At 48.2% G+C, this 26,969-nt stretch overlaps 1 protein-coding gene across 2 annotated transcripts in view; it reads left to right on the top strand.

The window, feature by feature from the left end:
• Positions 1-22,351, top strand: part of CASTOR2 (cytosolic arginine sensor for mTORC1 subunit 2) — a 131,284-nt gene extending 108,933 nt beyond the window's left edge. For both annotated transcript variants that reach the window (XM_052804969.1, XM_052804970.1), the window contains 7 exons: positions 5,505-5,698; positions 6,485-6,617; positions 7,957-8,080; positions 8,667-8,777; positions 10,181-10,263; positions 11,650-11,744; positions 15,814-22,351. In XM_052804969.1, coding sequence (XP_052660929.1) covers positions 5,505-5,698; positions 6,485-6,617; positions 7,957-8,080; positions 8,667-8,777; positions 10,181-10,263; positions 11,650-11,744; positions 15,814-15,879 — 806 coding nt within the window. In that variant the 3' untranslated portion in view covers positions 15,880-22,351. The remainder of the gene's footprint in view (positions 1-5,504; positions 5,699-6,484; positions 6,618-7,956; positions 8,081-8,666; positions 8,778-10,180; positions 10,264-11,649; positions 11,745-15,813) is intronic.
• The last annotated feature ends 4,618 nt before the right edge of the window (positions 22,352-26,969 follow it).

Below are 26,969 nucleotides of genomic sequence, written 5' to 3'. Positions count from 1 at the left end.
TCAGGCGGTTATCTTCCTCCCACTCTCCCCTCAAGATTTTGAGCTCTGTTTTGAGCCAGTTTCCACAGTGCCCTCAAGGATAAAAAGTTCCTAAAACGTTTTCTGAGCAGAGACATCCAGTTCAAACACATGCGCTTTAGTAGATGTCAGGGAAACCACACCAGTGGGTGCTGGAAACCTGCCTTGGGCATGCCAGCTCCCCATGGGCCCGTTGATGCTTGGGCCATCACACCCTCTTCTCGGCAGCACCCAGCTGCAGCACCCGGTGGCCTCTCCAGCCCCTCCTCAGTGGCTGTGTGATAAAGCTGACAGAGAAGTCAGAAAGACGCCCAAGCTTTGGATCAGGCTTTATGACCTGAGATAATCCCTCACTTCATTATAAGAGGGGATTTTAAAACTGCAGAGCAATGAAAAACTTCCACTGGGCAGTGGGAATAAACATAAAAATCCTATTAAAAATATATATACATAAACTGTGCTGCCACACAGAGGCACTGGCAACAGCTCTCCCAATTTATCATGAATTTTGCAGTTGGCAGCGCTTTTATTTTTAATGCCTGACCATTGGAGTCCTGCTATTGCAGGAGCTTTTTTCTCTATCTTTTTAATACAAGCAAGAGTCTAGCTGTCATTTTTGCAGAGGAAGGCTATAAAAGGTGAAATAAGTACAGTGTAAGGGATCTAAAGCCAGAAGGCTGGTCAAAAAATGCACAGTATTTCTTAATTTCATTATTTTTTTAACATTTGGAGTTAGCCGTGGCTGCAAACATAAGTCATATAATGATGAATAGAATGAGCAATTGGTTCATTCAGAGTACCAGAACAAATCAAGGAGTAGCACATCACCTAGAGTACTTTGCTATAATGCAAAAATTTGTGTACTGAGTGAAGATAAGCACTTAGGAGATAATCCAACATACCACACCAAAGAAACAAACCAGGTGAAGAGAAGTGGAAGGCACCTTCATTTCTCTCCAAGCACTACAATAAATCCATCATATATCTACAGTTTCACTTGAAAGCTAATAGGTGTCCTCTAGTGGGTATGTGATTGCTGTTAAGTTGGAATGAGGTCCACAGAAAACAACTCACAGGGTATCCTTTTGGAGGAAGGGAATAAGTCCCTGGTTGGCAGTGCTTTCCACAGCACTGATCCAGATATCAACGTGGGTAGGTGAGATGTGTTTCTGCTATGCAGCTGTGCATTTTCCAGTTATTCCCCCCTTAACTATAACCCTTTTATGAGAAATTTTAACCCGTTTAAATTAGGTGCAGAAAGGGGAAAAAAGTTCTGGTGGTGTTGCACTTTCTTAGAGCATTTTGCACATTTTCCAATGCTCTTCCGGAGGGGGAGGACTCTCTCCCAGTGCTTTGCCTCCTGCTGTACAGGGTGCATGAGACTGAGGGGTCCCCAGGGTGGAAAACAGAGGCAGAAAATTGTTGCTGTTTTCCCACCGTTGTACACACCCCCACCGTCGGGCTGACTCTTTGGTCAGAGCTGTAAACCAGGAGATTTTCCTCCCCTGCTTTGTGTGACCACCTTGGCTACTTGCAAAGACCCATGAGCTGGAAGCTCATCATCTGGCCGGCATCCTCCCAAAGGTATTTTAAGACTGCCGCGTGGAGCACCAGCTCACAGTACTTACAGTATTTCGTAGTGCTCCAGCGGCAGCAATTCAATCCTTATTTGGGTTTCGGCCAACGTTTGTTGTCCTCACTGGAAATGGTATTGATTATTTGAGTTCAGGAGCCAATTATGGCTGATATGATATTCACCACTTCGTGTCCCAGGATGACATGTGCATGGAGGCTGCTTTGCTGCAGTTGTACCTGCCAAATGGGCCAGCGAGGCTCTGGACAGACCTCTGACCTTTTAAATCACCCATGGTGCAAATAAGCAGTTTAACTTATGCCCTAAACCTTATTTGACACGTGTTTGTTGGGTTTGGTTTGAGCAGGGGTTGGCATTTGTTTGATATCTCCTTCGGTGGGTGCTGTGTCCCGTGCCGTGTCCCACATGGCACCTGTCTGTCTGCTTGGTGGCACTGCAAATTTCATGCAGCGGGGAGAATTTTGGATGAGAGAAGACTGCTGTGCCAACAGAGAGAGCCGTACCATGGGCTACTGGAGGCCACCAGCGATTGGTACCTAGCGTTACGCTGCCAGGCAAAATCATAGGCAAGATGAATGCTGTGTGATGATGGGCGGCAAACGATGGTTACGGAGCCTGCGGGCAGCTGAACCACTCCTGGGTGCCAGCTCCTGGCAGCAGGTCTGCAAAGTGTTACACAGCAAAAACACAAAAGTCTAAAGGCTTCACCGCAATGCAAATTCAAGACAAAGACCCTGATTATAATCAACAATACCCAAGTCTCTGACTTCTTAGAGATCCTTCTCAGCCAGAGGTGACATGTCCCCTGTGATCAGAAGCGGGAATGACCTGCACTCTGATAAACTAGTTGCAAGAGGATCTTGAGAGCCCAGTCGAGAGATTTCTGCGCCGATCTCGCAGTGCGAGGACGGGGGATGCTGCGGTGCTGAAGCTGTGGGGTGTCAGGAGCTCTGCTGTCCTGCAGGATAAGAATGATGCATTTTGATATAATTATTGCTGGTGTACTATTACTGGTTTACAGTAGGTACCAGTGGGTGTGTTGTTTCCAGAAGCAATAAGTGGCATGGTATCTTGCATCTATTTTAGAGTGATCATAAAGCATTTCCTGGAGTAGAACTGCATGAGATTTAGTAGTAGGAGAAGTGGTGGAGAGTGGTGGAGCTTTGGCGGGTTGCTGCTGAAACAGGGGCGATTCCTCATTTTGCTCTTTATTTATTACCTTATTCTGCCTCACTGAGTCTGCGTTAATGTTACGTCTGGTGTTCTCAGCTCTCCTTGGGTTTACTGCATTTAACAGCTTCCTGGGCAAAGCACCTTCCCACGTGGCTTATTTGATGCTATTTAGATGAATTTGTTGAGCCTCTAGCCTGGGTTTGTTTCAGTCACTTTCTATATATTTTTTGCAAAGTTAATTGAATTATGAGAAGCAGGTTACTTAAGCAAATGCAATGGCCCCTGTCACACTTCATAGGGCCTGTTAAACACATAAAACCCAAACACGATTAACGCTTTCCAGTAATTACAAATGCAACGGGCAAATCAGCCTTCCTGCCCCCTGAGTAAGAGGTTGACGAGGTCTTCTTGGGGCAGCTCCTCCAGCACCGCTGCTGCTATAGTGAAATGTGATAATGCCTCCGTTCACCGTGAAATACTGCATCTTCCATCACATCCCTGACCCAAAATAGTTTTTAAACTGGTATTTAATGACCTGCAGCCAGGCCCATGTCACCCATACAAAGCAGGAATATCATCTACTCCGTTTATAGAGAGGGAAACGAGTTGTGATCTCTTCTCGCTGCTGGTAATGAGTCATTAGCGGACTTGGGCACACGGGTGGGACAGGCCGACGAGCACAGGGCCCCGGAGCACGCGGAGCTGCCCGTGCATCCTGTGCAGCTGGCGCAGTTACTGGGGCAGCCACGCTGCCAGAGGCTTTTGGGGACGAGTTTGCAGAGAGGAAAGGTGTCACTTGACCTTTCTGTGATTCAGTTGCCTGGCTGCTTTAATGGCTTTGGGATGTGGGAAATGGAAGTGTAAATACCAATGACGTGCAGGTGGCCTCGCCTGCGCCTGCCTGCTCCGTGCTGCCAGGGAGCAAATACATGTCCAAAGAAGGAACGCGTCTTTTTTTTTTTTTTTTTTCCCCTTCTTATTTATTTCACAGGCAAGGAGCAGAGGTGGGAATAAAGGAAAAAAAGACGTCAGCTGCTTATTAGATCAGCAGCAGTTGTTTTGAGCCCTAGCTTCTCCATGCCAATTGATGTAGTAAGCTTTGTTTTGGGGGTGCTTTTCTCATGCAAAGGACTGTCTGATCAGAAAATGGTATTTTGCTGCAATAATTTTCTGCAAGCAACTTGCAGTGGTCTCTCTGAGGTAACATGCTGTTGATTAATGCACAAACTTACCCCCTCTCCCCAGTGTCTAGTTTTCATTCTGTGTAAGCTCTGATTGTTCAGTAAAAAAGAAACATTGGCCTATGAAGCTAAACATCAAAATGCAGAAGCAGAACCCTCAGTGTCCCCACTGTTTGCAGTGTGTTTGCTCAGGGTTATTTTCATGCCACACACAATTGAGGTTATTGAGGAGAGCAAAATGAACAGTATTTGTTATTCAGTTCATTTTGGGTTTTCAGCGCTGCTGTTGTCTCACAGCAGTGGTGCCTGGCGATTCAGGGGGTGTGAGGTTATGAATTTATTACATGGTGTCTGGAGCTGTACAGAAACAGCTCCCAAAGGTCTCACTGAAGGAGAAGGAAAGGATACTGTATGGAGGAGCCAGGAGTGGGTGGACAGAGTAGGAAACGTAGGTATGGAGACATGAAGTGGCTTGCCTGTGGTGCCAGGGCACTGACTGCAAGAGCAGCAATACTGGGATTGATGCTTTCAGACTGCTGGGCTGCATCTAACCTCTAAGCAAAGTGTGTAGGTTTCCGCTGGGACCTCCGCTGTGTCTTTGCTGGCTGGATCTGCATCTGAGGTCAGGTTCCTTACGCCACGTAGATTTAACTGGGATTATGCATTTGTAAGTCTGGATCTGAACTGTTTGTTTCTATAATTTGCCAAACCAAAATCCAAAGTCCAGAGAATCTTAGAGAAGTTTATGCCTTCATTGCAGGGTCTGCATCTGGGCTGTTAATACATTAAGGTTTCCTTACAACAGTAATTTGTATTAAATGGTTTAGCTGTAGATTTTTAACTACTGAGTGATAATAGACTAGAAGCAAATGGAATGGAACCAGCTTATTCTTAAAAAGATTTCCATTATCATAGTATGTGATCACCTTGTAATTTCTAGTGTATATGTTATACCATCCATCCCTTACAGAGCTGTGTGGCTCTTGTCTTCTGCTTTAGAGATAGAGGCAGCAGCCTGCAGATGCATAGGGTACCTGCTCTGCATCACCAAAGTCTTGGGCTAGTGCCCAGGCTGCTTTGTCAAACTCCATCTCAAGTCCAGGAGAACAAGATTTGGTTTTACAGCAGGAAAAAGGAAACAAAAGAGACCAGAAAAGCTTGAGTAAAGTATTTGGAGAAATTGTGCGATAGAAGAGATTCGAGTTAAGTCAAAGACCTCGGGCTGTTTCCACATGGGGAAGTCAGCAGTGCTGGTCACTGGCATCCGAGCGAATCACTGAGGCTCATGTAGTTCCCTGTGTTGTCCTTGAAAATCTGTATGAATCCCGCAGTGGAAGTTGATGCAATCAGTGTATCTGAAAAGAGGCACGGTACCAACCCGTGAAGCAGCGCGGGAAGCCTGGGAGGTTGGCTGGATAAGCGGGCTCATCTCCTTCCTTGCACTGAGGTCTGTGCTAACCACATACGGACCAGATGGTGGACCTGGCTCTCTCTGCCTCTAAAACAAACCTCTGTCCTCCCCCTCTGTCTCTTTGCAGAGCTCCCTTCCTCGGAACACTTGAGCGTGGCCGATGCAACATGGCTTGCCCTCAATGTGGTGTCTGGTGGAGGTGGCTTCTCCGGCTCCCAACCCATCGGAGTGACCAAAATTGCCAAGTCAGTAATAGCACCACTAGCTGACCAAAACATCTCAGTGTTCATGCTCTCCACCTATCAGACGGACTTCATCCTGGTAAGAGGACATGAGAGGTCCAGGCAGAGTTACCTGCCACCAAATGAAAGTTCATTTGGACAGTTTTAATGACATTTCTGGGAACAAGTTGTTTGAGGAACAGCAGAAGCACCAAAGTCTGCTTTCCCCAGAGCTCCGTGCCTTGTAGTTAGGCTCTCTGACATCTCAGGAGCTTTTCCCATGGGATGAGGCATTTGTTGGTATGGGTTATCTGGTGTCTAATGAGAGTGCTGAGCCCACACTGCAGTCTCTCCCTTAATGGAGGCACTGGCAGCATTTCCCACCATCACTCAGACGTTGGTTTTCTGAGAGTTAGAGGAAGATTGTGTCTGCTGTCAGATTGGCTGATGATGACCAAGAGGCTCCAAAGTTGTTTTGGGGATAGACAGACAGTCTTTCTGTCTCACACACACACACGTGTGCACGCACACAAGGCACGACCACATAAGCTTTATTTCCTCAGGAAACAAGGCTGAAGAACAAGCCGTGCTGAGTTCTTGAAGGGATGCTGGAAAAGAGGTGAAACGTCTCCCTCTTAGAAGCCTCCACACTCTTTCCACAGTCTTAAAAGCACTGTGGTGCTTAATCCTACTGATATTTGCAGTTGTATCAGCAAATGTGCTTCTCTGGATGCACATCCAGATGGTAATTATCCTTACACGCCTGCTGGCTCAAGCAGGAGTGATGCGTCCACTTTTCTGTGCCCTGGGAATACGTAACCTCCACTGCAGTGTATTCTGACTTCTGGTGCATACTGTCACGAGCTAATCCTGTTGTCAACTTCAGGTACGTGAACGAGACCTGCCCTTTGTGATGCACACGCTGGCTGCTGAGTTCACCATCCTCAGAGTAGTGAATGGGGAGACAGTGGCTGCCGACGACCTTGGGATAACAAATGGATTTGTCAAACCAAAACTAGGTAAGGACCAGCATGGGCTCGGCTTGCCAGGGAGCCGGTCTCCATGACACATGGGGGTGAGTGTCTGCCTCCCACCTTCCTTCAACATTTTGGTGAATGTTTATCCTGTTGTAAGATAATAAACTATCTTAACACATGCCTGAGCCTATCCCAGTTCAAACAAGGATTTGAGTAAGTGCTTAACTTTCTGAGCAGTGCTGATGAGCTTTGCTGAATTTGAGCCTTTTAATGCTAGTTTCACATCTCCAGAGGAGACATGCCTTTTGTAGGACGGAAGGTTAAAGTACAGTTCATTTCAGTTGCAAAAATAACATTGTCTGTAGCCCGTATTTCCATGTTCCAACATTTCAAAGGAAAATGGCTTATATAAAAGCTTGTTTAAGTATTACAGTGATTGATGCACAGAGAATAGTGTTATTCAACTTTCACACTTCGCTACCAGTCAGGATCAAGACCACAGTGAGCCCAGGGCTGTACAGAACCTTAGGATGTTTCCAGTCTAGAGAAACAAGCATCAAGCAAAGGGCACAATCAGGAAAAGGAACTGCTTAAATACATATGTTTACCTACACACCTGTGTGTAAATTTTCTGCCCTTAACCAAACAAAGCAGGGATCAGTATTATGAAGTGCCACTCAGCCTCGTCACTTGAATAGCTATAAATAATCTCACTTAAGAAAACGAGCCTTAAACAAAAAGCATAAAGGAGGGCACAGTGAAATGCTCGCTGCTTATGCACAGGTATGCAATTTGCTGTGTTGCTCTGTTTAATAGTTGAATGCCTAAACACTGGCTGCTTCACAGCCACTGGCTGCAACATGTTTGCCAAGCTGCTGCATGGCAGCTGGTTTTTAATTTTTGTGGATATTACGGCAAAATAGGCCCCCAGAAAGGAGGGAAAAGAGCGTACACTGCCAGCAACCACAGCTGGAGAAATGCCTTCCATAGCCCTGCCTTTTAAATGGTGGAAGCCTGAATTTATTTCTACTTTTCAGTTTGTGTTGGCACCTCCTTTAGCTTGCCCCTTGTCTCATGTGGATGCATGCAATGGCCTGAGAGCCCCTATGAGCAGAGAGCTGTCCTGTGCCCTCGTGCAGGGCAGGGTTCTCGGGATGATCTCACCCTATCCCCCAGGGAGAACACGGCAAGAGCAGGTTGTCGTCAGGCTCCTTCGTCCCTGTCTGAGAGCCAGCAGGGCTTCAGCAATGAGGAGCTTCCTTCCCAAACACTGCCGGTTTTCTCTGTGGCCGCTGCCAGTGCATGGATAACACGTCTGGTGGGACGTGAACCTGCTGCAGACGTGGCTTCATAGTTGTGTGTGTCTCTGTGTCTCTTTCAGTTCAGAGGCCTGTCATTCATCCCCTTTCAAGTCCGAGTAATATGTTCTGCGTCACCAGCCTGGATCCAGATACCCTTCCCACTGTTGCTACGCTCCTAATGGATGTCATGTTTTACTCCAATGGGTAGGTCCCGGCAGGGAGGCAAGCTCCCGGGGAGGAGTGGCTGGCATCTGGAGGCACACATTCACGTTGCTTCTCCAGGATGCCAGGGATCTGCTGTGGCCTTATGCTGCTGAGGTGCTCTGCACGCAGGGAGGGAGGTTTCACAGGCTCAAGAGGGTCGTCCTGGCAGGTGGAAGCCAAAGAGAAGATTGAGGGTGTCCAAAGACACCTCCTGGCTTTGGAAAGCTGAGCCTTTTCAGATTTAAGCTAAGAGTAGCAATGTGATCAACGTGCTGGGTTTCCACGTATGACCGGAGGACGTACAGCTGGCTGTGCTGCTACCCATTGGTGCCTGTGGCTCCTGGCCCACAGCGTCCTGCAAGAGCACCTTGGGGCAGGGATGGGAGAGTTTTCTCAATTGTGGGGCCTGGCGTTTTTTTGCCCTGCAAAATCAAAAAAAATGAAAAGCAGTATAATGTGACAGGACTCAATGTCACTTCCCTAAGTCAGTGTAGGAACATTTCTGGTTTCACTGGCTGTATCTGCTTTAAAAGCCCTCCTTTGCTCTTCTAGCCACAGTCAATGCTGTTCTGTTCTGTTTCTTCAGAGTAAAAGACTCGGTGGTGGGCAACGAAGACTCGGGACATATTCGCTTTTTCTCCTTTTCTCTCATTGAGGGTTACATCTCCTTGGTCATGGATGTCCAGACACAGCAGAGGTGAGCTTTGGTCTTAGGGTCTCCTGGACCCCAAAAAAGCACCTGGGATGTTCTCAAAGGAGCAGGAAGCAGCTTAAGCTCCTCCATGTTAATTCTTGGGAGCCTCATTGCATGGGTGTCATGTGCCTGTACACCCTGTCACTTTTCTGAGTGAAGTCTGGCATGTTAGTTCCAGCTCCTGAATTTTGGGCTCGTCTGTCCAAGCCCTCAGTGAAATCACAAGCCAACGTAATGTGAGGTTGTCTCACTTTTGAAAGAGGAACACTGGAGCAAAGTGATTTTGACATTTTTATTCCATTGTTCATTAGTTGTGCTTTTAAGAGCAAAACCCCCAAAAATCTGGTGTACGATTTGGTGTATGTGGTTGAAGTTTTACTGCTAAAGGCCAAAAGTAGGGTGGGGACTCCAGCGATGCTGTCCTCCCGCTTTGCTTTTACACATGGCTGGGCTTCGTGCGGGAGTCTCCTTGTGATGATAATGTATTGAGTCATCCCTGTGCAGTGGGAGCCCATGACTTGTTTGTCTGGCAAGGAGAAAGTTAGCTAGGGAGCAAATATCAGCCTGTTTGTGTGTGTGTATGTGTACTTCTGCAGCTTCACATCACAGAAGTCTCTGAGGTCTGGAGGCTAGACTGGATGCTGCGCTGAGATGCAGTGCATAGATTTGCTTTTGACACGCAGCGCAGTGTTTGGTTTTGATTCTTGCCTGCCCTAGGGACTTGTTTTGCAAACTATTAATTGCCCTCTTGAAAGTTTCTTCGACCTTAATTGGAGTAAACCTCTGTCTGCCTTCAGGAGAGGCTAGAGGGTTGGCACGGCAGCCTGGTACTTGGGGAACCTGGGCAGCCAATTCCTCCTCTGTCACAGATTGCCTTCTTGACCTTGGGCAAGTCTCTCAGCCACCGGTCTTCTTTCCCCTGCTAAGAAATGGGGATCTCTGCAGGGATCCCAGGGACCTCCCAGGGATGGTATGGAAGGAAGTACTGGAGATGCTCAGACACAAAACCAGTGGTCACCGTTCACATTTCTAAGAGAGTAGGTGTGGAGACATACTCTGTCCCTAGGTGTTTCTAAAGGCAGCTCAAATCAAGCCTTCAGATTAACAGTCTCGACATTTATAAAGCTGGGGCATGGCCTGTTTCTTAGAAATCTTTTTCTGTGCCTCTCTGGGTGCCTATGCACACTTCCAGCATCAGATGCTGATTTACCATAGGACACCTGGAGAGGCAGGCAGGGGCAGCTCTCCCACTTGCCTTGAGTTTTCTCAGTTTCACCGAGCTGCTGCCGCTGCTATTGTTGGCTTCAAGCAGCACAGGGGTACAGGAACAGCAGCATCCCCACAGGCAGAATCTGACACACTGCTGTGTTTTAATTGCCATGTTTGGTGTTCCTTTTCTTTTACAGATTTCCTAATAATTTGTTGTTTACAAGTGCATCTGGCGAACTCTGGAAGATGGTGCGGATTGGTGGGCAGCCTCTTGGCTTTGGTAGGTAAACATTTGGGGGATCAGTTGGTGCGCAGGTAGTCAGTTGCCTCAGGGCCTTCAAGGATGATGGAAAAATCCATCTGAGGCTGAGGCTTTTTAAGAGCCAGCAGCTTAACATGACTTTGCAAGCTGAGATTTTCAAACAGGAGGAGTCTGACTCCTACCTAGTAAGTCAGACTTCTAAATATACTTTTGAAAGTGCTACATGCTTGACAGCTCCATCTAAATTGCAGTCATCTGCTGGACTTTGGAGGTAGCTACAGCTGGGTCTCTGTACAAAGAGAAAAAGTGGACAAAAAGATGGCATGGGAGTGCGTTGTAGATTACTGAAATTTGTGGTGAGAAGGCATTGTCGTACTCCAGTGCCGTCCTCGGGCAACTCTGTGGCTGTAGTCGATTTAGTATGGATTTATAGCAGTCCAAGTGGGAGTCCTGTTCATAGACCTGTTTCACATCCAGTGCTGCAAACGTTTTCTCTACTCAAAAGAATATTGGAGCAAGTGCTTCATGTCTGCCGAAGTGTACTTATTATTTTTATGTCCCCTGTAATTTTAAGGCATCTGATCTGAATACTGCAACAAAGGCCTGATCTTCAGAAAACATTGGGGCTCCTTCCCATGGTCTCTGAAACAGTTACAAAATACAGGCTTCAAGAACATTTCTGAAAAATATTTGGCCGATTTTTATATTTAATTGCAACTTCTACACCAGACAACCAAAAGTAGCAAGAAGGAAATTTTCACACACCTTCTCTTCATGCATCTTAGACACAAAATATGTAGAAATGGCCTGGTATATGTTATTGATGGGACATCAGGACACCTGCCAGTCCCCTGAATATGTGATGTTTGAATATGTTAGCTTATAATCAATTTGAAATGTTCAGTTTGCATCAGTCAAACTCAGATTTCACCTGGAAACAATGTACCGTTGATCTGCAATGAACAGGACAGATGAACCATTTAAATTGGCGTGAAATCCTGTCTCAGGGGCTGTGGTGGTCTGTGGTCTAGGAACCATGTGTCCAGGCCGACCAGCAAGTCAGCATCTCCTCTCTCAGAGATGCAGGGCAAAGTGTTTAACAGCAACAACTAAAGAGAAAAATGGAGTTTAAGGGTACATGAGACCTTTTTTGGTGCTTCCTTCCTGAATGTCATTAATTGCCTTTCTTTAGACCTCTGAAAATCATTCCAGTTCTAATGTTTTGTGCCTTTGGGGGATTTATATTCTCTGTAACAAAAAGAATGCAATAAAATCAAATGTGCAGTCTATTGTGGTGGCCCAAAGAGCCCGATTCTGTGAGAGACAGAGCTGGCAAGACTCAGGAGTTTTGTGAGACTGACAGGTGCCATTCAGACAATAACCGAATTTTTATCTTCCCCACAGATGAATGTGGAATTGTCGCTCAGATTTCTGAGCCTTTGGCTGCAGCCGACATCCCAGCCTACTACATCAGTACTTTTAAGTTTGATCACGCATTGGTGAGTATCAAGACAGCTTCTTTGGAATAGGGGAGATCTTTTCCCTGGGAGAAAACTCATGATGAGAACATCATTTCCCATCTGGAGAGCTTGTTGGAGTGCCTTTGCTCTGACATAGCCCAGCAGATACCTCTCGCCAGCCTCCTGGCTGTCACTGCCCTGGGTCAGAGGCTCCTGAACCAAGCCCAGGCCTACGCCACAGCAAAGCCGTGTTAGGGAGCGTCATTCTTGCAAAAGGCTGGTCTCAGTCCTTACTGACCTGCAGCGATGGAGGCTGCATGACCTCCCCAGGCAGTCTCTTCCACCGCGTCGCTACCTTTTATTAGAAATGGCCACAAACCCTCTCTGTTATCCTGCAAACATAGTCGGAGGCTCCAGACTTACACGAGGGTGCCTTTGTGTGGGGGGAACTTTTTGGAGAGTCTCCCAATAGCAGACCCCTGCCTTCTTCATCTCTTCGTACCTGCAGGGCCCTAAGCTTTGCGTTTTGAGACCCATCTGTGAGTCCTGATCGGCTCTGCTGTCCCTGCATTGTCCTTCTCATGGTGTAGGCCTTTGATAAAATAGCATGAATTGGCAGCACAGCAAGGGAAGGTGATTTTGAAGCAGAGAAGGCTGTTGCCATGTTCGTTCCCGTGAGTGCCCATACGCAGATGCAGCACAGTCATCAGCATGAGCGTCTTGCCATTCATGCAGGGTTCTCTTCTCTTTTATACTGGCGGGTATTTTACCTTCTAGGCCTACCTCTGCTCTTCCTTTGGCTTTATAGGACACCCTCAAAAATGAGGAATTTCCCTGAAAAGGGAAAATTGCTATGCCTGTAGCCACACACATGATGGCATTTGACTTGGAGCCCATTCCCCAAGTCCTCAGGGAGGGAGTCAGTAGCCCATGTGCTAATAAAACTCAGCTGCTTTGTGCTTTTGGGTTTTTTTCCTTAAATGTGCCCTTTATTGCATTATAATTCTCCTTTCATCACTGTAAATTCACTGCACAGGCCCTACTTTTAACCTGTAAAAGCTCCAGTGAGTTCAAGGCAGGCTTTTTTCAGCTAATTACTTTGGTTTTTCACAGTTGGTATGAACCATTTGCAGCCTATAGGTCATGTGTGTAAAGAGTAAAAGTAAATATTATTCCAGATAGCAAAGGTCAAAGTGTAATATATGTTTGTCTTATTTTCTTGAATATTAACTGTGCTGATAAGATAAGCTAATAAAACACCATTTTAAAATCAATACTGTTAGCTTTGCCTCACAATCCTACCTGTTGTTGTAGCCCCAGGTGCATGCTTTCTGTGCAGAGCACAAGGTGCAGAGTGCTTCTAGTTGTCAAGCAATTTCTGGACAGCTAAGCCCTGACAGGTAAAATAGATATTTCACTTAAAAATTGCGCCATACAATTGTGATGACTCTGCAGGCAGCTCCGCCTTTTAAAAGTGTCTCATCCTGCTGCATCTGAGCCCAGCAGAGCCCTGCCTCCACGCAGCTGGCAGGGTATTATTTGGGCCATGCGCTAAGGTCTGCAGATCTTCCTTACTCAAATCAGTATTTTAGCATTTTCCTTGCTACTTGCTGTTCTCTTTTTGTATGGTTTTAAAAGCCTTTTCATCTGGACTGTGCTATTCTAGCTGTCAAATCCTTCCACCGTGTGGAAGGTGCATTTCAAGCCCTCCTTTGCTTGACTTTGCTCTGGGCGTGGAGGCTGGGCTGTGTGCTTGCTGGCTCTAGGTTGGTTTTGTTGGTCAAGACCCTGACCTAGATTTTGTTATGTTTTCCCTAACTGTGCTACCCAGACACCTTGACTTCTAGTGACATTTCTCAAGGTCTAAGTGCATCTTGAATCCATTCTCTACAGCCTCCCTTTTTTTAAGGTTGTTCGGTACTTGTTGTGAACAATTTAGAGTGCTTTATAAAAGCTTGTTGTTCCCTTTGACCTGATCTTTTTTCTCCTGTGCATCTTTTTGTTGCTTAATTTTTTATTTGACCTGGGTGTTAATAGTCAGGTCTTCCTGCAATGCTGTAGCTGTAGAAGTTTTCCCTGGAAATCAGGACCCGTGCTTGAGAAGAAATCCCTTTGGGAGGCAACGCTGAGATGGGAACCTCCAGGTCTCTGCTGTGTCCCCTGGGTGACATAAGGTCGGGCTGGAGAGAGCTACGGTTTCCAGCTCCCTCTAGAGAAAACAAGTGAGAAGAGTCCCTTTTCCACGTGCTTTGCTCTTGCTGCCTCATGCTTAGATATCTTGCTCTTCTTCACCAGCATTTGCATCTAATGAGGCCGAAGCTATGTCTGGGATGTAGCTGGGAGCTTTACTTTTCCCTTCATGGTAGATGCTTTGATCTACCCTCTAGCTGGCAAGTGAACGTGTTGCACCAGCTGCCCTGGGATAGGGATCTTTTCTAAGGGGCAGAGAAGGGTAGGGCTTCTTCACTGGTGGTGAACTAGGATGTGTCCTACAAAGCAAAACTGTTCGCACATCTGTCCTGGAGAAAATCTGGCCCAAACGTTTGCAGTATGATTGATACCATTTCCTTGACATGAAGGAAGTCAAGCATTTTGCCGTGAATGAAGGATCAGCCCATTGTATTTAAGTGAGGAGGTGGGTCTGTGGAGGTCAAAGCCAGTTGGCCAGAACTGGCTGGTTCTGCTTCCTCCTGCTTCTGTACTGCACTGAAGGAGCATATGGAGAGACCCACTGATCATCCGCTGGGGCTAGGAAAGAAAATGTGTTTTGCAGAATTGATTCCTATGTCTTTTCTCATTATCTTCTGGAGAGGCAAAGAGTCATATAGCTTCCTCCACTGCAGTGTTCAGTGTACTGGGAAAAATGATGGAGGGGAGGCAGTGGAGAGTCCTGTCTCAAAGTCCTATTCCCTGCAGTGGAGGTTTGCTGGGGTTTTCTTCCTAACCCAGAAGAATTTGCTGTGTGGTTGTTTTAAAATTATTTTCTTCCTTTCCCAGCTGACTTTTGTTCACACATCATCAGAGTTAGCTGCTCCTATTCCATCTTCCCATTGGAAAATTGAACGTTTTTCTTGTTATTACTCGTGGGGTTTTTCCTCAGTTTTGTTAAAAGCCTTGCAGGAAATCGCAGTCCAGTTGTATTTCCACTGTCTGAGCTCTGGAGGGTGTCCAGTGAATCCAGGTATTGTACTCCTGGCCAAGGACTCAAATACCTCGCAGAGGAGACAGTCCCTTCTTCAACTTACTTAACGTGAATTATCTTGGCTTCTTGCAGCAGCTCACAGATAATTTATTTTTCCCTCAGTCCCCTCTCCACTTTGCAAGAGCTGTTAGCTGCCTGTCCCCTGCGTGTTGTCTTTGAGTTTATGTAACGGTCAGACGCCTCTTTTCTGTCTGATGTAACTTTACTTGTGATATTCTTTTCTACCAATGACAGCCGCTCTGAGATATTTTGCATTTTCTGTTACAAGGGTTTTTTCTTGCAGTAAGTGTGAAAAGACACCCACCAATAATTTTGTATATGGACTTCTATGGTTAAGTTTCATCACAAGACTGGATAAGAAAGCTCAGGTGCTACGCTGCACCATCTGGGACCCCCCACCACAAGCAGACTGGCAGTTCTCTTCTTCTTTTGATGGACATGTTCCCCTGTCACCTGACGTGGTCTCCCCACCCACACTTATGGGTCCTAAACTGGAGAGCCTTGTGGAGCCCTTAGGCAGCCACATAAATCCATCAGCACAGGCAGCTTGCATGAGCGAGCTCCTGGCGTACAAATGCTTTACCAACAAAAGGAAGGGAAAGGAAGGGAGAGGAAGAGGAGAAGGAAAGAAAACCCCCCAAACAGTTGCCTCCCCAGCAGCACCCACCATACAGACAGCAAACCAGCCAGATCTCACTTACAGTGTTTGCTTCTACCGTGGGTTAACGCTTTTGAACCGGAGGGTGTCTCATGTAGATGGAGTCCTTTCTCAGTGGAGTTCAGGTGTCCAACAGCAAAGTACCTGGCTGCTTGGGACTGTTCTGGCTTCATCTCCTCCCTCTCCTTTCCTCGTCGTCCCTGCCTGGCTTTTGCTAGAGCATGACCTTTCTTTTTGTTTTTTTGCAGGTACCTGAAGAAAATATAAACGGTGTGGTCAACGCACTCCAAGTCAGTCAAGCTGAAAAGCATTAGAAATCTTCTGAGCTGGTTCCAGATGCTTTTTATTATTATAATTATTATTATTATTATTATAATTATTATTATTATTATTCTTTTTTTCTCACAGTATTTCTTGAAAAATCTGATTCCAGAGAGTGACATGAAAAGAGACTGTGGAAAGTTGAGCAGAAACAGCTCCAATAAGCCTTTGTTTTAATTATTATTATTATTGTTATTTTATTAAATTTATGAATGAGGGGCAGGAGGAAAGGGAGTTCAGGTGGTTTCCTAACGTTCAGCTCCAAGGTGAAGTGTAACCTGCCTGCGTTCTCGGTGTGGAAGGAGCTGCCAGGGGACACCCATCTCTCCCCAAAGCGCGGCAGCGTGTATGGCCGCATGCACAGGCGCTCTGCCGAGAGCTTCGCAGCGCGGCTGGGATGGATGGGCCGCTTGCTCAGAGAGAACCCGGAAAACCGTAAACGAAATGAAACGTGGAATTAAACAGAAAAGACGTCGCGTGCTGGCTTGTCTCCTCGCATCAGACTTTCTGAGGACTGTCCGTCATTGCCTATGTTGAGATAGGATGAGAATTGGGTTCTGTTTCCCCTGACAAAACTGTTTGGCGTTGGAAAAGGGGCAAATATCCAGTTGTTTGAATTTTCCCCTTTTCCCTTTCTCCCTGCAGTCAAAGCCTGGCTGCTCCGAGAAAGCCTGGGCAGAGGGAGCATTGCTCTGGCCCACCTTCTGGCAGGCGGCGTCACCAAGACTTCTGTCTGCATTGAAACTTGGCCGGTTTAGCTCAGTTTTCTCCAGTCAGCCTCCCACTGCCCCCAGTGTCCTCCTGCCATGTCCCCAGCTCCAGGCAGCTGCTGTCCCCTCACCCCCACACCAGAGCCATCCCCAAGCCCTTGTCATCCAGGGCCAGCAAGAGGAGGGAGGCATCTTTCCTCCTGTCCCCTCGGGCTTTGTCCCATCCACTTTGTACACATTCACGGGGACACGAAGGATTGCCCGGGGTCCCTGGGTAGCTGCTCCTGGGCATCCTGGGCCACCTCGGCCAGGAGCCGCTGGGGGTTGTCCCCACCAGGGCCAGGAGGTGCCCAAGCCCTGCTGGGACCCTCCTGCAGTTTTTCAACAGCTCCTTCGTCACCAGGGTGGAAATCGTTGCCAGCTGGGGTCTTGACTCCCAGGGGTTTTCCATTGGGTTCAGCGGGCAGCCCTTTTGAAAGCAGAACGCTGCTGAAAATGCATAAAACTGGAGGTGTTTCCTTCTGGTCCTGTTGCGGGAAGGTGATGTGGGCTCTTCCCGTGGGGCAGCAGGAGAGTGTTCGCTCCTGGCTTGCACCAAAGCTGCAGGCCAGCGGGAGCCCTGCGTCGGGGCCCGTGGTGGCACCTGCCTCCGAATCGCGCCCGCGGCCGCTCCCAGCACCGTGGAGGACGGCGGGGACTGGTGCTGGGAGAGCAAGCATCACCCAAGATGTAGGTACCAGCAGTTCTGCACCGTGCTGTGACCGTGCAGTGAGGGGTGGTGAAAAGGAGAAGCCGTCTGCAGGGGACTCTGCTTTTACAGTTAGGAGCCCGAGTATACCTTGCATTTGTAGACTTCTTCCCATTTCATTTTTTACATGAAGAAATTACAGGTCTTACAGTTTTCATGAGGGCTTTCCAGCTTTGCTTAAGAGACAGCCTCTAGCATGATTTTCCTGAGGCTGTGTCTTGCAGGTTTAAGCCAGGGTTTTGCATTAATCTGGAGACAGTAAGCAAGCACCTGAGATCACGCCACAGGCATGGTTTATACTGGTGGGTAGGACTTGCAAACACACGCACTGACTTACAGCTCGCTGTTTAGTTCTCCATTCACAGTGCTAGATGGCTGAGCTTAACATTTGTGGTTTCTGGTGCTGCTGGACCCAGACACTGAGTTTCAAATCTTTCTGATTTTTCATCAGTGGGTTGTTGTATGGCAGCTAGACAGGGAATCAGAGCATCCACAGGAAAAAACATGGGTAACTTTCCTTTGTAGGACCTAACTGAGTTAAAGCATCCCTGCTGAGAAACACTTAGGCACATGTTTAATACTTTACCAAACAGTATGTTTTGCTGTTCATTTACATGGGTTTTCAGAATTGCCCCATGATATGTTATATTTGCTCCAGATTTCTGGAGTGAAGGTTTATTCCAGGTGTGGCACCATGCGTCTCTGGATGTTTGCTTGGAAAGATGCTTTGGTCTCCTGCCACATGCCGTAAGGATGCAAGCACAGGCTGTGTGGTGCAATATTTAAAAGCACTCGGAGATGTTCTGTGTGAATCTGCACAACGTCGTTCGCAGTGGGCTGAGCTGATGGATGCAGCAGGGTGGTCAGTAGCTTTTTCCCACGTAAATTGTTGAAGGGTTTCTCCTTGGGATGGCAGATTGGGGTGTTTGTAGGACTGTGCAGGATTGTTTTGGAGAGGGATACCAGCACATTCATTGGTGTACAGCTACTGAGTTGCCAGCCAGGCTTTCTGGTCGGCTGAGTTGAGCCTGAGCTTTCCCTGTGTGCGTGGACAGGGTCTTCTCTGTGCTCCTGGGTTTTGTCAGCCATTGGAAAATTACTATTTAGCCACTTTCTGCATCAGAGAGCAACATGCACTGCTCTCCATGTGTGCTAGTGCTGCTTTCTAAGGACCGCGATATGTATGGTAAGGAATTACTTGAAACAAGCAACAACTTTACTGAGCCTTAAGAGAAAGCGAAAAAAACAGGTTTGTTGTTTTTTTTTTTTTTAACTTTGCACTCAGGCTATTTTAGAGGCTGATTTTTTAATTTAAATTTTTCACTTTTTTCCCCAAGGGAGTCAGCCTTAAATTTCTGAAATCTGTAGAAGTCTTTGGGGTGTTTCAAAACTTCACAAAGCAGGTTGATGTCCTGGCACGAGAAAGTTAGCCTGAAAAATTCACAAGGTGTAAAATGCCATTGAGGGACTCTCTGTCTCTCCCATCATCCTCAGCTTCACCTTTTTATTTCCTCTCTCGTTTTGCCCTGAGAACCAAGAACATTGTTTCAGACAACTTGGGATAGTTTGATGCTTTCCCTTGAGTGTTCCCTGCATTGCTTTGCTGGTGAGAACTGAGATACTCTGAATTTAGCCAGAATTGGTTGAACCTTGAACCCAAACCCTGGGGAAGGGCACTCCAGCATGCGGTGGGGATCAGTGCAAACTTGCACAGTGGTGTTGCTTGTGAGACATTCACTGCATAAGGCAGGAAGGGGTCTGTAGGGGCTTTGTTAAAAAAAATTAATAGTAATAATAATAATATAACACCACAGCGCTTAATGAGCCCAAAGCAGTGGCTCTTAAAGCTGCTCAACAGCTCCCACTCTTCTGGCACCTGGCCTTTGGGGTGGGGAAAAATTGAAGGGTCTTTTATTTTTTTTTAAATGCCTTATGATAATAATGTCTCTGAGCATCCCTGGCATTGTGCTGTTTAACACTGTGTGTATAAAAGGAGGAACATGTCTTAGTGGGATGCCCTTCGGCTGGGCATCTGCATCACTGAAAGCCCGGGTTACCTGTCAGCCACCCGCGCTGCCCCGAGCGTCCCTGCTCGGCTGGCTGGAGAGTTTCACCTGGTCGTGGCTGCTGCTAATCAGGGATCACCTTAACGCTGCAGGACCCTCCCCGTGCCCTCTCGGTTCCTCTCGTTGCACAAAAATTCACCAAACGGCGAAATGCAAAAAGCGTTTCCAGCCCTGCAAGGAGGGGTGGGCAGGGAAGGAGAACGTAGCCCTCCCACCCCCCCCTTGTTTCTCTGAGGCCTTTGTTTTCTTAGGAATTTCAACCTTTCTTATGTTGTGTGTGTTACTACGTAGGTTTTTGTCTTTTTTCCCCCATCCCAATTAGATTTTGGCTACAAATTCCCTTCTACTGTGCAAGTGTGTGCATATGTTCATATAATTGTATAGTGTTTACATAGAAATACTTAGTATGTCTCTATTGTACACATATATAAATACCTGTGTTTTACGTTTGTATGGCTATATGCTGTACATAGCATATATACTTGAGCAATATAGGTTAATATATACTGTGTGAGTACATGTGTGTATACTCTAGGCACACACTCTGTGTGCGTATATATATGTAGTAAGTGCTATATACACACATTTATTCACCATATATTTTTAATTCAAGTATATAGGCAATATGAATACTTAGTTACGCTCTTGGGATTTCTCTACGCATTTTTAGCGAAGAGCGGCAGTGAAGCTGACCTGGAGCAAAGCTGTGGCTCCTCTGCTTGCTGTGAGTAGGCAGAGACCCACGCTGATTCACAGCATCGGGTTTTCCTGCCTGCTTCCGAAACACCCTGTTCCTCTTCAGTTTGGTGCCTCCAGCACAGAGACTGTAGGGAAGTTGTTTCTTTTTCTTTATATATATTTTAGTTGCTGCTCTGAATTGCTTCAGCCTGTAAGTAGTGAGGGTTCATTTGCAAAGTGCCTGCCCAGAGCCTGGCTGGGGGGTTTGCAATGGGGCTTCCAGTTCCCGCAAGCACCGAGCCGGTGCCTGTGCCGCCTGCCTTTCCCCAGCCAAGGCTGGCTCTGGGCACCGGCCGTGGGGAGCATCTCCTGAACCTCCTGCCTGTGAGGTCTTCGAGGTGGCCTGGGCATGTCACTGCATTTCCTCCAGAGCCGGTTCGTGGTGGTCTTGCCCAGCATCTCCGCACGAGGCTGTGGGTGCTTGCTGCGGCTGCGTGATTTCCCAGTAGATGTGTCTGCTGGTGGCTCGGTGGCCAGAAGGCAACCCATGGCTGACGCAGAGCTCTGGTATTTATTGGGAAACTCGCATTTGTTGGTCTGTGAGGAGCTTAAATTGGGGGGTTATTTTTAAAGAGATGGACGTGTTGGAGTGTCTTTTCCTGTTAAGAGTAGGAGAGGCTGTTTGAACCCGGCCATTGGAAGTGTGTGGTTTTTGCATCTCGTCATCAGAGTTTCCTGCTGACCAGCAGTGCTGTTAGGGTCCAGGTGGGGAAAGGTTTTTACCCAAATCATCCTCTGTTTTGATACTTTGGTTATGCTTCACCAAATGCAGTGGGAGTGCTGCCTTGCAGCTGACCTTTCGGCACTTTCAGGTTGCTGATTTTCAGTCTGGCCCATAAATGCCTCCTGGCACAGGTTTGTGCAGCTTTCCGTTTCTTTTCAGACGTTGAAGTCAGTTTGGTTTGCAGTTGATAGAATTTCTGAAATACTGTGCTTTAAGTGACATGTATTAATCTGTCTTGCGTAGGGAGGCCTTAATGGAAGTATTTGGGTTTGCTGGAGCACAGAGATCGTGGCACCTGCAGTCGGTGACATTAGTGTTAAGACTTACTTAATGGCAGTGCCATTTATAAAGAGCATTCATCATATAAACATCATGCTGCTGCTTCAAAATGTATTTTTAACTCCAAGCTCAGTGTTACCATTCCCAGGGGCACAGGTAGGGAATGCTGTTGGTCAGAGATGAGTCAACCCTCGTCTGTAAGAAAAAACTTGTTGGTGTCAGACCCTGCTTGTGGGGTTGCAAATGGCACCGAGCAGTGATTTGCTCTTTTAAGACATGCCATGCAGAGCAGGCGTGGGGATTTTCAGGACTGACACTTGAAGGAAAATGTTACTGGAAGGTCATGATTGCTTTAGCCAAGAAAAGCATCCAATAGAAGTTTATCAGGTTTAATTTTTCTGAAGCGTGATGTTTTGTCCTGCAGGTGCTGGGAGGGAAACAAGGCAGCGCGATGCAGGGGGCACGTAGCAGAGGAGGTTGCTCGGTGAGCACTCAGTTGTTTTCCTGATGCTCTTGATGCTCTCAGCAGCGTGCAAACACCTGAGAGACGCAAGGCAGAAAGCAGCTCTGCTTGGAGACTACAGTGGTGCGTGCGATGCACTTGCAGGGGCTGGATTTGCCATCCTCAGGCGTGAGCTCCCAACACATTCCCCCACCAGCTGCCCTGCGTGGGGACCTGTTGTCTCACAGTGTATCCGGGGGACAACGGTTTAATAGCGTGACTCTGACATCCCGTGAAGGTAGGGAAGCTCTTTGGGACGTTAAAGCCTAAATCATGTATGCTTGATCAGAGTCTGGCTCTGAAAGAAGCCATTTCCCGTCTGTCTTAGCTTTGCTGTACAATGCTTGAATTTGCTTCTGTTAGAAAGGGGGCAACCTCCCTGGTGGAAGCTAATGCAGCCGTTACGGCCCCAGCTGCAGAAGGGCCATGGCTTCAGTCCGTGCTGACTTGCAGCAGCTGTGGTGTCGGCCCCAGCTTCTCTATTCCTGTGAGCATCCCTCTTTCTGTCTCGACTGTTTCCCGCGCATCTCTGTGGTATGGCAGTAAGGGGTCTGCAGAGGTCCCTGTTAGTGGACAGGCGTGGAAAGGCAGGGAGAGCTGGAGTACCAAGTGATGCAAAGTAATTATTTTTTTCTTTTGTAGTTGTGCAAATATGAATGTACGTGGTTTTGCTCGTTGTTGTTGTTGTGAGCACAAAAGCATTTTCATTCTTCTTTTTCCTCTTTGAATCAAAGAGGCCTCCTCTCCCTGCCCAGCTTCCCCACTCAGCCCAGTGACCCCCTGGGGATGCATTTGTCGCAGTAGCACCATCCCAGCAAGGGTGGCACGAGCCCTCCCAAACCCCCAGTAGTCAGAAGATCTTCCGATGCTCAACCTCGCCTTGGGGGAAAGCCTCCAAGCATCACTATGTGATTTGAGGTAGCGGTGGTGTCGGGCACTGTGGCCGGAGGGTTTAGTCACATCCTTGTGGTTTTTCCCGTCCATGTACCCACACGGACTGTTTGAGAGCACCGGGGCATTCAAACTCCCTAGTTTAGAGGTCAGTGACTTGAGTAGAAGGTGCCAGGTCCTGCGTTGGCGCAGTCAGTGCTCAATAAGAGCAAATGTTCCTGTCTTGCCACTGGATAATTGGTATTTTCTGACAATGACAAGGGAGAAATTCTTCGTTCAGCCCAAGCCTGAGCGTCGGCTGCTAGCTCCCGAGTGAAGGTGTCTCACAGCAGTATTCGGTGATGGACAAGAAATCATTCTCTCATGAGGATTTCTTTTCTCTCTGTTACTATGACTATTGTGGACATTTCCAGTAAGCAGCTTAAGGCATCTCACTTACCTGTTCCAGTCCTGCCTGCAAACGTTGGATTGGATTAAACTTTTATTACCTGCTAGAGAGTAAAACCCAGTAATCCTTTGCCAAATAGTATTTACATTCTATAGCATGTGCTGGGGTGTGTTTACATTGGCCGAGATCTGCAGATCTGCCTCCAGATTTAGATACCTTCTCCCCATGAGTGCATCTGTCTGTCTGTCTGTACCCTGCGTGGGCCATATGTGTCAGGGACCAGCAATATCCCTCAGGCATCCTGGCAGCACTGAGCCGGTACAGAAATGCTCCGTGCACATCCCCAGCGAGGGCTGTGGGATCTTCCAAGGGCACCTGGGAGGGAAATGCTCGACTGTGAATCTTGAGTTATTCTGCTGTCTTCAGTCCCTGTTTGCCATCCCTCGGCCTTCTTCTTTATTTAATCTTCACGAAGCACAGCTCGGTTGAAATACGAGCTCCAGTTAGCGCAGGGGAAGAACAGGGGATGTGTACTGGAGGCTGATCAGCAAAGCCTGGCTGCAGCAGCAACAGCCCCTGCAGAAGCTCTGGTAAGTGTGGAGCAATGCACAGGCCCTGTTTTAAGCAGGGGAAATAAATGAAGTATGTATCAAAGTATATTCTAATTTTAGGGTGTGAATGTGCAGAGAAACATACCTCTTTGGAACATATCTAGCCAAGATGTCCCTTTCTTGGTCTCTCTAGACAGCACCAGCCATTTCTCCGTCAGGTTGGGAAGATAATTTGTATACCGAAGCCTAAGACTGAATGTTACCTTGTAATTGCAGATTACATGTAATAGCTTCTCCCTGCTGTGTAATTCCCCTGCGGAGCTTACCTGTGCCGCTGCCTGCCCCGGGTTTGGTGAGGGCCCGACCATGAGGGAACACAAACCCCAGACAGCTCATCCCAGCTGAAAGCCCCTAAGTTTTGCAGCCGAGGCGCAGGCAGCAGCGGAGGGATGGCAGCCGCACATCTCCTGCCCCGGCTGCGCGGCTCAAGCGTGGCCATGGCCATGGCCAGCTCAGCACCGCCACGGGCTGCGCGAGTGGTGGTGTGGTGGCAAACCAGCTGCTTAAATCCCTGGGCTCCCTTGGTTTTGTTTTCATCCTTTTTTAGCTTTCTGTAGAATTTTGTAAATGAATTGTGGGTGGATTTTGGATCGGAGACGGAACAGAGTTGCCCAGCAGGAATCTGGCAGGATTGAAGTTTGAAAAGTCTGCAAGCAGAGCGGGAGCACTTTGCTCCCCTCTGTCTTGGCTCTGTCCTCTGCCTGTAGCATAGGAGAGCTCATCAGCTCCCGAGTGTCCCTCTCTAGGCAGACCCAGTGGTTTTACCAATCTCATCCCAACCCTAAAAGATGATGCCAGAAAAAGGGCTCTTTTCATCCTTTGTTTTGGGGGGGCTGGTTGCTTTTTTCCTCCCTGTGTGGATGTGGCAGAGGCAGTGTCTCTCTTGCATGGCGCATTTGGGAAGATGCTGTCAGAGGCTGGCTGTAGTTTGGGGTCCCCCTGCTCTGCCCAGCTTTCTGCTGCTATCTCAGCATCTTGAGGATTTGAAACCAGCTTTCTGCAATTATAGTAGTAAGCTTTTTCTTTTTTCCAAAGGATTCCTACCAGCTCATTTGTAACTTGAAAAACAGTTTTCTAGGTACCCGATTCCCTTGTGGGAATGCCACTGGAAGCATCCCGCTTGCCGGGATGGCTGCTGTGAGCATTTAATGCTCCTTCAGGCTCTAAAAGAGGAGTTCAGCCCCCTTTGCCTGCTGAAACATGCTGAAGCAGCCACCAGGCTCAGGCTGGCGGGAGGCTGCTCTGGGGAACAGGTCACACGGGAGATACAGCCCTGGCAAATGGAGCCGCTTCGCCCTCTGTGTCCTCACTGCCCGCGCAGAGTCATTCCCATCAGCTGGAAGGAGATGTGGAGGGAATTTCCCTTTTGCTGAAGAAAACCAGTGGTCTCCTGTTTGGGTCTGTGGTCAGTGGGAAGAGCGAAAGAGCATTTGCCATGTGGGAAGCTGAAGGAAGGGGCGAGGGGGTTGTATGCACAGGGCAAAGGAGAAAAAAACCCACAACCTTTTGTTGCATTTGTTTCTTGTAATTATTTTTAAGGCCAGCCTTGTGATTTTTTTGAATTTTTGAGGTCACTGAAATTACCTAAAGAGCTGGCTCTGCTGCTACAACTGTGGGAACTGCAAACCTTCCTAGGATGGCATTGCCTCCAGGTAGGGGGGTGCAGGGACCCTTCCCACCGCAGCTCAGCCCTGAGGCATGGGTGTTCAGGGTTCTCCCAGCCAGCCATGTCATTCGCGTAGGCAGGCTATTTAACTAGTCCTGTTCTTGAAGAAATCACTGAATTTTGAATGCCTCCTTTCTGGGAGCACACGTCTGTTTTCCCTCGCAGTGTGTTTGTGGGTTGGTGCTGTTTAGCAGGGGTCAGTGCTGGGGCTGGGAGGTTCAGTGTACGAAAAGGACGGCGCTGCAATAGGAGCACACAGTTTTTTCCTTTGACCGTTAGGAACAGACGCTGTCTGCTCCAGCTCAATGACCTTGGCCTTGTTTTAGTTTTATGGTAGAAATAAAACATGAATCGTGCCCTCACTCTCTTCCAAACCCTGCCTGCCAGTGTCCCCTCTCCCAGCCCCACGTGGCCCAAGCCACACTGTCTCAGTTCTTCCTTCCTCCAGGTTTTTATTTGCTCTGTATTTGTGAACTGCTCTGATAGCCTGGGGGAACGGAGGAGCACATCATGTTCCTGGGGCAGGGGTGCTTTTGCAGCTCCTCAGAGGCACTGGAAAAGTCTTTTCCCGGTGTTGCTGGTTGTGCTGGAGCCAGGGCTGCCCTTGCCTCTCACCCGACAACGTCGCTTCTACTGCTGCGAAAAATAATCATGCTAGTCCGATGGCCATTGATAGTAGGGGTGCGAGAACTGTGTTTGAGTGCTGTTAGTGCCGGGATGAGGGGCCTGGCAATGCAGAGGGTGGTGGCACTCGCCTGCCCCTCGCCAGCCCAGGGCTGTGCTCAGTGTCACAGCCAGCGTGGTCCCGTCCCCTGTCCCCGCTGCCTGTGGCTGGGTCACTCCTCCTGTCGTCCCTCCCCTGTGCGTGGGCTGCAGGCTTGGATTTGGGGTTCGTGAGACACGAAGTTGAGGTGTGGGCCATTTGTTTGAGCACCTTGGCAGCCATCCTCCTCCTCCTCTGCGCTGCCTCTGCGGCAGCTGGGGACAGCAGTGACAGCAAGGGGACGCTCATCCTGCCGACCCAAGCGGTTGGACAGCCATGGCTCTTGGGACAGGCAGGGGAGAAGGAGGCTGCCGGGCAGTGATTCACGGCAGGATCCGGCTTTGGATGCTCCGATTCAGCCTTTGGAAGAGCCTGTCTCCCTCCCTCTCCATTAACTCCTCAGGTAGCCTGCTGTCCCCTTGTTTTCACTAAAATTAGGGGGGGTAATGACCTCAGTTTGGTGAACAGACTTACCTGCTCCCACCACCGAGCCATGCCAGCAGGTCCTGGTGGTGCTGGGATTTGGGGTCTCCTCAGTGCCGCAGTGCCCGGGGAACTCACTCTGGATCTGCAGCCCTCCCTCACAAACGTGTCCGGCTGCGGCCCCGTGGCACGGCGCTGGCTCACGTCGCTTGTCTCCTGCTCTTTGGGCACCGTAAGGCACCCGGAGGGTTCATTTGGAGGGAGCCTCGTTGTCCTCATCAGTGCTTAGGGACAGATTTTTAGTTCCGTTCCTCTGGGCTAAAATGTAGCGAGCTGTTGCCCTGTGGGGTCACGGTGCAGGTTTACGGTGTAATTCCACTGTTGCGCACCTTCAGAGCTGGGTGGGTGGGGGTCAGCCCTTCCATGGCTGTAGTGCATCGCCACTTTATTAGTGTCTCAACTGGCTTGAACAAGACTAAGCTTTTCTCTCTTTCTCCCCTTTTCTTGGACTTAAGAAGGAGCCCAACCTTTCCCCAGATGCCCAGGATGGCCATAGCATTAACCAAATTTCTAG

The sequence above is a fragment of the Harpia harpyja genome, chromosome 12 (assembly GCF_026419915.1).
Source record: "Harpia harpyja isolate bHarHar1 chromosome 12, bHarHar1 primary haplotype, whole genome shotgun sequence".
In the NCBI taxonomy this organism is placed as follows: domain Eukaryota; kingdom Metazoa; phylum Chordata; class Aves; order Accipitriformes; family Accipitridae; genus Harpia; species Harpia harpyja.
The sequence above is the reverse complement of the archived record's forward strand: the minus strand, read 5'-3'. Positions and strand labels throughout refer to the sequence as shown.